The 12,916-nt window shown below is 43.9% G+C and overlaps 1 protein-coding gene across 1 annotated transcript in view; it reads left to right on the top strand.

The window, feature by feature from the left end:
* Positions 1-10,339: 10,339 nt before the first annotated feature.
* Positions 10,340-12,916, top strand: part of nid1a (nidogen 1a) — a gene marked incomplete at its 3' end in the record, with an annotated part of 108,460 nt that continues 105,883 nt past the window's right edge. Inside the window, exon 1 of the mRNA XM_084161977.1 lies at positions 10,340-10,581. Coding sequence (XP_084018103.1) covers positions 10,381-10,581 — 201 coding nt within the window. The 5' untranslated portion in view covers positions 10,340-10,380. The remainder of the gene's footprint in view (positions 10,582-12,916) is intronic.

The following is a 12,916-nucleotide window of genomic DNA, read 5'->3' as shown; positions in this document are numbered from 1 at the left end:
GAAGCTCCAAAACCGCCGTAAAAAAGCCAAACTACGGTTTGCAACTGCACATGGGGACAAAAATCGTACTTTTTGGAGAAATGTCCTCTGGTCTGATGAAACAAAAATAGAACTGTTTGGCCATAATGACCATTGTTATGTTTGGAGGAAAAAGGGGGACGCTTGCAAGCCGAAGAACACCATCCCAACCGTGAAGCACGGGGGTGGCAGCATCATGCTGTGGGGGTGCTTTGCTGCAGGAGGGACTGGTGCACTTCACAAAATAGTTGGCATCATGAGGAAGGAAATTTATGTGGATATATTGAAGCAACATCTCAAGACATCAGTCAGGAAGTTAAAGCTTGGTCGCAAATGGGTCTTCCAAATGGACAATGATCCCAAGCATACTTCCAAAGTTGTGGCAAAATGGCTTAAGGACAACAAAGTCAAGGTATTGGAGTGGCCATCACAAAGCCATGACCTAAATTTTGACCCATCAGAGTAAAATGCCTCTATTCTCAGCACTTACCACCAATTTTCTACTCTGACACTTTGTGGATACGAGGCCCTGGTTTCAAGAAACAGCATAGTCAGAACAAGCATTTTGTTACTTTAGTTTATTTAACATTTTCTTACTCTGCATTGTTGGTTAAGGGCTTGTCAGTAAGCATTTCACGGTAAGGTAAGGTCTACAGCTGTCGGCAAATATTGGTTTACTATTATGTATATGCTCTACAAGTTCTGTGGCTGACCAGCAGATGGCAACAGTGGACAACCCAAAGCCAGACAGGAAGCACATCAGACACTGTTTCAATGGAATGCAATGCAGTGGTTATTTCAGACTTGTTATTGGAGCTGAAACATATTTGTATAACTGAGAGAACAATAGTTTCAATTAGTTTCGGTTTGAAGTTTTATTAGTCGTATGTACGGGATACTCATGCTATACGTCTTCCAACTAAATGCTTACTTGCAGGTTCCATCTCGACAATGAGAAACAGTACAAACTAAGAATGGGAACATCAAGTAAGTGGCAGTAGAATAGAATGAACATGTTATTTAACAACCTGGGGAATATTTACAGGGATGAATGAGCCGACAGGTAGCTGGGGATTATTAGCTGGCCATGATGGTATGAGGCCAGATTGGGAATTTAGCCAGGACACCGGGGTTAACACCCCTACTCTTACGAGGCCAGATTGGGAATTTAGCCAGGACACCGGGGTTAACACCCCTACTCTTACGAGGCCAGATTGGGAATTTAGCCAGGACACCGGGGTTAACACCCCTACTCTTACGAGGCCAGATTGGGAATTTAGCCAGGACACCGGGGTTAACACCCCTACTCTTACGATAAATGTCATGGGATCTTTAGTGACCACAGAGAGTCAGGACTCCCAGTTAACATCCCATCTGAAAGACAACACCCTACACCAGGGCAATGTCCCCAATCACTGCCCTGGGGCATTGGGATATTATTTAGACTAGAGGAAAGAGTGCCTCCTACAGGCCCTCCAGAACCATCTGGTCTCCCATCCAGGGACCGACCAGCACCAACCCTGCTTAGCTTCAGAGCCAAGCCAGCAGTGGGATGCAGGGTGGTCTGCTGCTGGTTCTTTTATTTATAAATATATATATATATTTTTTTTTTGTGTGTCATTTATCAGACGCTGTTATCCGGGGCAATTTACAGGAGCAATTAGGGTTAAGTGCCTTGCTCAAGGGCACAGACAGATTTTTCACCTAGTCTGCTCGGGGATTAGAACCAACGACCTTTCGGTTACTGGCACAACACTCTTAACCACTAAGCTACCTTCACCCATAAGTATAATAGAGGAGGCACAATTAATAGTCAATTTTTAGTCCAATATGTACACGTGTTTTGGGGGGGGGGGGGGTCTGGTAGCAGCAGTTGTGAATTGTGAGAGTCAGAGCAGGTGGTCAGTCCAGTTCAAGTGTTCAGCAGTTTGATGGCTTATAGATAGAAACGGACTGCATTTTTACATCTTTGTCATTTAGCAGACGCTCTTATCCAGAGCGACTTACAGTTTTAGTGAGTGCATACATTTTTCATACTGGCCCCCCGTGGGAATCGAACCCACAACCCTGGCGTTGCAAGCGCCACGCTCTACCAACTGGTCTAATATTATTATTGGAGCTGAAACATATTTGGATTGTCTCCCTGAGAGATAAATGAGATGTCAATGACCTCTTTAGAAAGCTAACTATAATACCTACTCGATGCACTGGTCTATTCTGGACAGTGTAAGAGTATGAGAAGGTACTATGAGACTCATTATAACCCTTGTTGGCTATTATGGGATCTCTCCACTAGTCCAAAGCATCGTTTGGGTCAGTAAACAGAGAAGTGCCTGTTCTACTTCTTGTCTGCCACAAGCTAAACCGACCCATCAGGCCACAACAATGGTCAATGATGCTCAAGTTCAACCAATCAGATGACTCATTATCCCAGCAGGGTAGAGGTTGATACCGACCGAGGTGATTAGCGTATGGCCCGCTGGCATGCTACAGTGAGCGGCAAGCCTCAAATGATCAGCATTCGATACACTGACTTGGGCTGTGTCCCAAATGGCACCATCTTGCCGATATAGTGCTCTACTGTTGACCAGAGCTCTGTGGTAGTGCTCTACTGTTGACCAGAGCTCTGTGGTAGTGCTCTACTGTTGACCAGAGCTCTGTGGTAGTGCTCTACTGTTGACCAGAGCTCTGTGGTAGTGCTCTACTGTTGACCAGAGCTCTGTGGTAGTGCTCTACTGTTGACCAGAGCTCTGTGGTAGTGCTCTACTGTTGACCAGAGCTCTGTGGTAGTGCTCTACTGTTGACCAGAGCTCTGTGGTAGTGCTCTACTGTTGACCAGAGCTCTGTGGTAGTGCTCTACTGTTGACCAGAGCTCTGTGGTAGTGCTCTACTGTTGACCAGAGCTCTGTGGTAGTGCTCTACTGTTGACCAGAGCTCTGTGGTAGTGCTCTACTGTTGACCAGAGCTCTGTGGTAGTGCTCTACTGTTGACCAGAGCTCTGTGGTAGTGCTCTACATAGGGAATTGGAAGCAATTTGGGACGCAGCCTTACTGTCATATTGTCCTCAGAGTTTGTATAATGCCAGTAAATGGTCCAATGTCAGATAGCCCTCTGCTGTAGTCCAGGTAGGTCCCCAATAACAGACACCTCTCCAGTGTTTGGTGTCCTCAGGAAGACACTGGAGCCAGCTGCTTTAGGCCACACACTGGCCTATATTCACCAGAGTTATTTTTTAGCCCACAACACCACACTGCAGTGAATAACTGCATTATTGTTTTTTAGTACAACATTCTACTCTTAGGCTGCAAACTGATGTGAAAATTTCAATTGAATAACGGCGCAAAAGCCCTGTGATTTGAATGTTTCATTCCATTTGGATCAGTTGTGGGTAAACGTTTATAAGATCTAGAAAGGCTCAGTAGCAGGCTAGTCTGGCTGTATTTCCACTTCTGATACTGAATGTCTGTTGCAGATCAACATTCTCCCAAATCATCCTGTGATAATGTGTCCACATACACTCCCAGTTATTCAGGAAAGCTTAACACGCACTCTGCATAACGTATGGCCTTTTAATGTACGGCATAAACACAACCAGTCACAGGACCCTGTGCGGAGAACGAGGACAGAATCACGGAATCCACATTCGGAAAATTGTCAAGCCAAGCCTCCGATACCGGGTACAAGGTTGAGAGGGATGTATTTTCTGTTTGTCGAGATTGACATATTCTATTTGATTGTGGTGTTGAAAACTCAAACCAATATATTGAAGTCGGTAATCAGTATGCAATTATGCTTTCATATTTTATATAATTATAAATATGGCATCAAAATGTTAAAAATCTGATTTCTCCCTAGCTGATCATTGTCTGCAGCCGGCTGTGAAACGCAGTGTAATTATACAGGCAGCTCGTCTGTGGTCAGCGAACCCTCAACCTTCTGGCCCATAGCCCTGAGCGGCATCAACTGTGTCGCAAAAGCATGCTGAAGTGGCCAAGTCGATATCCACGTTCATAAACACAGGATCGCTACAGTTATTGTTATTTGTGGTCGTAATCATTCTTTTTGGATTACTTCAATGACTGGGTAGGGTGTGTACTTAGTACAAGTGGAATATCCAGTCCTACACTGTCCTACCCTGTCAACTCTGGACTGAACCAGGGTTGGTTCTATGCTTAAGAGCCATTAGAGGTCCCCCGGCCGATAAGGGGACCTAAGAAAAACAGTTTTTTGGTGTTGTTTTTTTTTGGAACTCAGTCGGGGTCTCAACTTACTATTGAGAATAAGAATAGTTATTAGTTATAATTTCGAAATGTTGTCAAGCTCTAACCTAACTGTTATAGGCCAATTTCTATGTTGCCCTTTTTATCAAAAGTGTTGGAAAAACACGTAAATAATAAATAATAAAAAATTAATAATAATGCCATTTAGCAGACGCTTTTATCCAAAGCGACTTACAGTCATGCGTGCATACATTTTTTTGTGTATGGGTGGTCCCGGGGATCGAACCCACTACCTTGGCGTTACAAGCGCCGTGCTCTACCAGCTGAGCTACAGAGGACCACAACTGACTGGCTTTCTTGATGTCTATAGTATTCTCCCCAGCATGCAATCTGGTTTCTGCTCAGGTTATGGATGTGTCACTGTAACCTTAAAGGTGCTAAATGATGTCACCATTGCCCTTGATTCTAAGCAATGTTGTGCTGTTATTTTTATTGACTTGGCCAAAGCTTTTGATACGTTAGACCATTCCATCCTTGTGGGCCGGCTAAGGAGTATTGGTGTCTCTGAGCAAACCAGTCTTTGGACTGGTTTGCTAACTACCTCTCTCAAAGAGTGCAGTGTATAAAGTCAGAACGTCTGCCGTCTCAGCCACTGCCTGTCACCAAGGGAGTACCCCAAGGCTCCATCCTAGGCCCCACACTCTTCTCAATTTACATCAACAACATAGCTCAGGCAGTAGGAAGCTCTCTCATCCATTTATATGCAGATGATACAGTCTTATACTCAGCTTGCCCCTCCCCGGATTTTGTGTTAAACGCTCTACAACAAAGCTTTTAGTGTCCAACAAGCTTTCTCTGCCCTTAACCTTGTTCTGAACACCTCCAAAACAAAGGTCATGTGGTTTGGTAAGAAGAATGCCCCTCTCCCCACCGGTGTGATTACTACCTCTGAGGGTTTAGAGCTTGAGGTAGTCACCTCATACGAGTCCTTGGGAGTACGGCTAGACGGTACACTGTCCTTCTCTCAGCACATATCAAAGCTGTAGGCTAAGGTTAAATCTAGACTTGGTTTCCTCTATCGTAATCGCTTCTCTTTCACCCCCGGCTGCCAAACTAACCCTGATTCAGATGACCATCCTACCCATGCTAGATTACGGAGATGTAATTTATAGATCAGCAGGTAAGGGTGCTCTCAGGCGGCTAGATGTTCTTTACCATTCGGCCATCAGATTTGCCACCAATGCTCCTTATAGGACACATCACTGCGCTGTAAACTCCTCTGTAAACTGGTCATCTCTGTATACCTGTCGCAAGACCCACTGGTTGATGCTTATTTATAAAACCCTCTTAGGCCTCACTCCCCCCTATCTGAGATACCTACTGCAGCCCTCATCCTCCACATACAACACCCGTTCTGCCAGTCACATTCTGTTAAAGGTCCCCAAAGCACACACATCCCTGGGTCGCTCCTCTTTTCAGTTCGCTGCAGCTAGCGACTGGAACGAGCTGCAAAAAACACTCAAACTGGACAGTTTTATCTCCATCTCTTCATTCAAAGACTCAATCATGGACACTCTTACTGAGAGTTGTGGCTGCTTCGTGTGATGTATTGTTGTCTCTACCTTCTTGCCCTTTGTGCTGATGTCTGTTGCCCAATAATGTTTGTACCATGTTTTGTGCTGCTACCATGTTGTGTTGCTGCCATGTTGTTTTCATGTTGAGTTGCTACCATGCTGTGTTGTTGTCTTAGGTCTCTCTTTGTGTAGTGTTGTGGCGTCTCTCTTTATGTGGTGTTGTGGTGTCTCTCTTTATGTAGTGTTGTGGTGTCTCTCTTTATGTAGTGTTGTGGTGTCTCTCTTTATGTAGTGTTGTGGCGTCTCTCTTTATGTAGTGGTGTGGTGTCTCTCTTTATGTAGTGTTGTGGTGTCTCTCTTTATGTAGTGTTGTGGTGTCTCTCTTTATGTAGTGTTGTGGTGTCTCTCTTTATGTAGTGTTGTGGTGTCTCTCTTTATGTAGTGTTGTGGTGTCTCTCTTTATGTAGTGTTGTAGTGTCTCTCTTTATGTAGTGTTGTGGTGTCTCTCTTTATGTAGTGTTGTGGTGTCTCTCTTTATGTAGTGTTGTGGTGTCTCTCTTTATGTAGTGTTGTGGCGTCTCTCTTTATGTAGTGTTGTGGTGTCTCTCTTTATGTAGTGTTGTGGTGTCTCTCTTTATGTAGTGTTGTGGTGTCTCTCTTTATGTAGTGTTGTGGTGTCTCTCTTTATGTAGTGTTGTGGTGTCTCTCTTTATGTAGTGTTGTGGCGTCTCTCTTTATGTAGTGGTGTGGTGTCTCTCTTTATGTAGTGTTGTGGTGTCTCTCTTTATGTAGTGTTGTGGTGTCTCTCTTTATGTAGTGTTGTGGTGTCTCTCTTTATGTAGTGTTGTGGCGTCTCTCTTTATGTAGTGGTGTGGTGTCTCTCTCTCTTTATGTAGTGGTGTGGTGTCTCTATGTAGTGTTGTGGTGTCTCTCTTTATGTAGTGTTGTGGTGTCTCTCTTTATGTAGTGTTGTGGCGTCTCTCTTTATGTAGTGTTGTGGCGTCTCTCTTTATGTAGTGTTGTGGTGTCTCTCTTTATGTAGTGTTGTGGTGTCTATCTTTATGTAGTGTTGTGGCGTCTCTCTTTATGTAGTGTTGTGGTGTCTCTCTTTATGTAGTGTTGTGGCGTCTCTATGTAGTGTTGTGGCGTCTCTCTTTATGTAGTGTTGTGGCGTCTCTCTTTATGTAGTGTTGTGGCGTCTCTCTTTATGTAGTGGTGTGGTGTCTCTCTCTCTTTATGTAGTGGTGTGGTGTCTCTATGTAGTGTTGTGGTGTCTCTCTTTATGTAGGGTTGTGGTGTCTCTCTTTATGTAGTGTTGTGGTGTCTCTCTTTATGTAGTGTTGTGGCGTCTCTCTTTATGTAGTGTTGTGGCGTCTCTCTTTATGTAGTGTTGTGGCGTCTCTCTTTATGTAGTGTTGTGGCGTCTCTCTTTATGTAGTGTTGTGGCGTCTCTCTTTATGTAGTGTTGTGGCGTCTCTCTTTATGTAGTGTTGTGGCGTCTCTCTTTATGTAGTGTTGTGGCGTCTCTCTTTATGTAGTGCTGTGGTCTCTCTCTCTCTTTATGTAGTGGTGTGGTGTCTCTCTTTATGTAGTGTTGTGGTGTCTCTCTTTATGTAGTGTTTTGGTGTCTCTCTTTATGTAGTGGTGTGGTGTCTCTCTCTCTTTATGTAGTGGTGTGGTGTCTCTCTTTATGTAGTGTTGTGGTGTCTCTCTTTATGTAGTGTTTTGGTGTCTCTCTTTATGTAGTGGTGTGGTGTCTCTCTCTCTTTATGTAGTGTTGTGGTGTCTCTCTTTATGTAGTGTTGTGGCGTCTCTCTTTATGTAGTGGTGTGGTGTCTCTCTCTCTCTTTATGTAGTGGTGTGGTGTCTCTCTTTATGTAGTGTTGTGGTGTCTCTCTTTATGTAGTGTTTTGGTGTCTCTCTTTATGTAGTGGTGTGGTGTCTCTCTCTCTTTATGTAGTGTTGTGGTGTCTCTCTTTATGTAGTGTTGTGGCGTCTCTCTTTATGTAGTGGTGTGGTGTCTCTCTCTCTTTATGTAGTGGTGTGGTGTCTCTCTTTATGTAGTGTTGTGGTGTCTCTCTTTATGTAGTGTTTTGGTGTCTCTCTTTATGTAGTGTTGTGGTGTCTCTCTTTATGTAGTGTTGTGGTCTCTCTTTATGTAGTGTTGTGGTCTCTCTTTATGTAGTGTTGTGGTGTCTCTTTATGTAGTGTTGTGGTGTCTCTCTTTATGTAGTGTTTTGGTGTCTCTCTTTATGTAGTGTTGTGGTGTCTCTCTTTATGTAGTGTTGTGGTGTCTCTCTTTATGTAGTGTTGTGGTCTCTCTTTATGTAGTGTTGTGGCGTCTCTCTTTATGTAGTGTTGTGGTGTCTCTCTTTATGTAGTGTTGTGGCGTCTCTCTTTATGTAGTGTTGTGGCGTCTCTCTTTATGTAGTGTTGTGGTGTCTCTTTATGTAGTGTTGTGGTGTCTCTCTTTATGTAGTGTTGTGGTGTCTCTCTTTATGTAGTGTTGTGGCGTCTCTCTTTATGTAGTGTTGTGGCGTCTCTCTTTATGTAGTGTTGTGGTGTCTCTCTTTATGTAGTGTTGTGGTGTCTCTTTATGTAGTGTTGTGGCGTCTCTCTTTATGTAGTGTTGTGGCGTCTTTATGTAGTGTTGTGGCGTCTCTCTTTATGTAGTGTTGTGGCGTCTCTCTTTATGTAGTGTTGTGGCGTCTCTCTTTATGTAGTGTTGTGGCGTCTCTTTATGTAGTGTTGTGGCGTCTCTCTTTATGTAGTGTTGTGGCGTCTCTTTATGTAGTGTTGTGGCGTCTCTCTTTATGTAGTGTTGTGGCGTCTCTCTTTATGTAGTGTTGTGGCGTCTCTCTTTATGTAGTGTTGTGGCGTCTCTCTTTATGTAGTGTTGTGGCGTCTCTCTTTATGTAGTGTTGTGGCGTCTCTCTTTATGTAGTGTTGTGGTGTCTCTCTTTATGTAGTGTTGTGGTGTCTCTCTTTATGTAGTGTTGTGGCGTCTCTCTTTATGTAGTGTTGTGGTGTCTCTCTTTATGTAGTGTTGTGGTGTCTCTCTTTATGTAGTGTTGTGGTGTCTCTTTATGTAGTGTTGTGGCGTCTCTCTTTATGTAGTGTTGTGGCGTCTCTCTTTATGTAGTGTTGTGGCGTCTCTCTTTATGTAGTGTTGTGGTGTCTCTCTTTATGTAGTGTTGTGGCGTCTCTCTTTATGTAGTGTTGTGGCGTCTCTCTTTATGTAGTGTTGTGGCGTCTCTCTTTATGTAGTGTTGTGGCGTCTCTCTTTATGTAGTGTTGTGGCGTCTCTATGTAGTGTTGTGGCGTCTCTCTTTATGTAGTGTTGTGGCGTCTCTCTTTATGTAGTGCTGTGGTCTCTCTCTCTCTTTATGTAGTGTTGTGGTGTCTCTCTTTATGTAGTGTTGTGGCGTCTCTCTTTATGTAGTGTTGTGGCGTCTCTCTTTATGTAGTGTTGTGGTGTCTCTCTTTATGTAGTGTTGTGGCGTCTCTCTTTATGTAGTGTTGTGGCGTCTCTCTTTATCTAGTGTTGTGGTGTCTCTTTATGTAGTGTTGTGGTGTCTCTCTTTATGTAGTGTTGTGGTGTCTCTCTTTATGTAGTGTTGTGGCGTCTCTCTTTATGTAGTGTTGTGGCGTCTCTCTTTATGTAGTGTTGTGGTGTCTCTCTTTATGTAGTGTTGTGGTGTCTCTTTATGTAGTGTTGTGGTGTCTCTCTTTATGTAGTGTTGTGGCGTCTCTCTTTATGTAGTGTTGTGGCGTCTCTCTTTATGTAGTGTTGTGGCGTCTCTCTTTATGTAGTGTTGTGGCGTCTCTCTTTATGTAGTGTTGTGGCGTCTCTCTTTATGTAGTGTCGTGGCGTCTCTCTTTATGTAGTGTTGTGGCGTCTCTCTTTATGTAGTGGTGTGGTGTCTCTATGTAGTGTTGTGGTGTCTCTCTTTATTTAGTGTTGTGGTGTCTCTCTTTATGTAGTGTTGTGGTGTCTCTCTTTATGTAGTGTTGTGGTGTCTCTCTTTATGTAGTGTTGTGGTGTCTCTCTTGTCGTGAAGTGTGTTTTGTCCTATATATATATATTTTAATCCCAGCCCCCGTCCCCGCAGGAGGCCTTTTGCCTTTTGGTAGGCCGTCATTGTAAATTTGTTCTTAACTGACTTGCCTAGTTAAATAAAGATCCCTGACAGCCACTTAATTCGTTATTCTCACTCAGATATCATATTGACATGGTGTAATTAATTACAAAATGTGTAAAATTGCTCCACCCCATGGCAAAATAGGTAGAATTGCAGGAAATTTGCTGTAAAACTGCACATTCCTTCTCTCTGCCCCATGGCAAAATAGGTAGAATTGCAGGAAATTCACTTTTTTTTTCTATCAACCGTCAAGAGGGGGGTCACTAAAATCTTGCTTAGGGCCCCCAAAAGGCTAGAGCCGGTCCTGGATACAACTCTCTCTCTCTGTGCTTAATCTGCTGTGGGGCCAGTTCAGTGCAACAGTCTCTCTGCATCTGCTCTCCCCTCTGACTGCTCCACTCCACGGTCCGTGAAGCAGCACTAACCATGGGACAGCAGGGTCAAGGATGTCTGGTCTACGCTGCCCTTCTTCTGGCGCTGTCTGTGCACGGTCTGACCCGGGAAGAGTTCTTCCCGTTCGGCGAAACCACTGGAGACCAAGTTCTGGAACAGGGGAATGACGTGTCGCAACAAATGGTTCTGGATAAACCCATTTTATTCTATGATGGAAAGTTCGATAACATCTATGTAAGTTTACCTTTTATCTGACTATAATGTGTATGACTGAGCAGACTACGGGAAAAAAAGTTTACTGGAAACCTGCGTGGAGAGAATTCGGTTATACAATTTACGCATTTCTTAGTGTCATGAGTGTGCACCCATTGGATGAATGATTTCCATGGCACCATTAACATGGTTTCAACATGTTGTCGATTTGACAGATAGTATTCATTTTTTTACTTGTATAAATGAAATACCATGTTCTACATGCATATTCATGAAGTATTTAAATAGATAGAACTTTGCAAATCCTCTTAATTACAATATTCATTAGTACAGTGCCTTCAGAAAGTATTCATACCCCTCCACTTATTCCACATTATGTTGTTGTTCCAGCCTGAATTCAAAATGGATTAAACGGATTATTTTTTCACCGATCTACACAAAATACCCCATAATGACAAAATGAAAACATGTTTTTTGAAAATGAAATTCAGAAATATCACTTTGTCATTATGGGCTATTGTGTGTTGATGGGTGAGAAAGAAAGAAATGTTATCCATTTTGAATTCAGGCTGTAACACAAGAAAATGTGGAGTCAGTCAAGGGGTATGAATACTTTCTGAAGGAACTGTGTCTAGTGGCTGTAGATGGATGTCTAGTGGCTGTAGATGGATGTCTAGTGGCTGTAGATGGACGTCTAGTGGCTGTAGATGGATGTCTAGTGGCTGTAGATGGATGTCTAGTGGCTGTAGATGGATGTCTAGTGGCTGTAGATGGATGTCTAGTGGCTGTAGATGGATGTCTAGTGGATGTAGATGGATGTCTAGTGGCTGTAGATGGATGTCTAGTGGCTGTAGATGGATGTCTAGTGGCTGTAGATGGATGTCTAGTGGCTGTAGATGGATGTCTAGTGGCTGTAGATGGATGTCTAGTGGCTGTAGATGGATGTCTAGTGGATGTAGATGGATGTCTAGTGGCTGTAGATGGATGTAGATGGATGTCTAGTGGCTGTAGATGGATGTCTAGTGGATGTAGATGAATGTCTAGTGGCTGTAGATGGATGTCTAGTGGCAGTAGATGGATGTCTAGTGGCTGTAGATGGATGTCTAGTGGCTGTAGATGGATGTCTAGTGGCTGTAGATGGATGTCTAGTGGCTGTAGATGGATGTCTAGTGGCTGTAGATGGATGTCTAGTGGCTGTAGATGGATGTCTAGTGGCTGTAGATGGATGTCTAGTGGCAGTAGATGGATGTCTAGTGGCTGTAGATGGATGTCTAGTGGCTGTAGATGGATGTCTAGTGGCTGTAGATGGATGTCTAGTGGCTGTAGATGGATGTAGATGGATGTCTAGTGGCAGTAGATGGATGTCTAGTGGCTGTAGATGGATGTCTAGTGGCTGTAGATGGATGTAGATGGATGTCTAGTGGCAGTAGATGGATGTCTAGTGGCTGTAGATGGATGTCTAGTGGCTGTAGATGGATGTAGATGGATGTCTAGTGGCAGTAGATGGATGTCTAGTGGCTGTAGATGGATGTCTAGTGGCTGTAGATGGATGTCTAGTGTCTGTAGATGGATGTCTAGTGTCTGTAGATGGATGTAGATGGATGTCTAGTGGCTGTAGATGGATGTCTAGTGGCTGTAGATGGATGTCTAGTGGCAGTAGATGGATGTCTAGTGGCTGTAGATGGATGTCTAGTGGCTGTAGATGGATGTCTAGTGGCTGTAGATGGATGTCTAGTGGCTGTAGATGGATGTAGATGGATGTCTAGTGGCTGTAGATGGATGTCTAGCGGCTGTAGATGGATGTCTAGCGGCTGTAGATGGATGTCTAGCGGCTGTAGATGGATGTCTAGCGGCTGTAGATGGATGTCTAGTGGCTGTAGATGGATGTCTAGTGGCTGTAGATAGATGTCTAGTGGCTGTAGATGGATGTCTAGTGGCTGTAGATGGAGGTCTAGTGGCTGTAGATGGAGGTCTAGTGGCTGTAGATGGAGGTCTAGTGGCTGTAGATGGATGTAGATGGATGTCTAGTGGCTGTAGATGGATGTCTAGTGGCTGTAGATGGATGTCTAGTGGCTGTAGATGGATGTCTAGTGGCAGTAGATGGATGTCTAGTGGCTGTAGATGGATGTCTAGTGGCAGTAGATGGATGTCTAGTGGCTGTAGATGGATGTCTAGTGGCTGTAGATGGATGTCTAGTGGCAGTAGATGGATGTAGATGGATGTCTAGTGGCAGTAGATGGATGTCTAGTGGCTGTAGATGGATGTCGATGGATGTCTAGTGGCTGTAGATGGATGTCTAGTGGCTGTAGATGGATGTCTAGTGGCTGTAGATGGCAGTAGATTGATGTCTAGTGGC

This window comes from Coregonus lavaretus, assembly GCF_964263955.1.
Source record: "Coregonus lavaretus genome assembly, chromosome: 1".
NCBI lineage: Eukaryota > Metazoa > Chordata > Actinopteri > Salmoniformes > Salmonidae > Coregonus > Coregonus lavaretus.
This window is presented reverse-complemented; position numbering and strand designations above follow the sequence as displayed.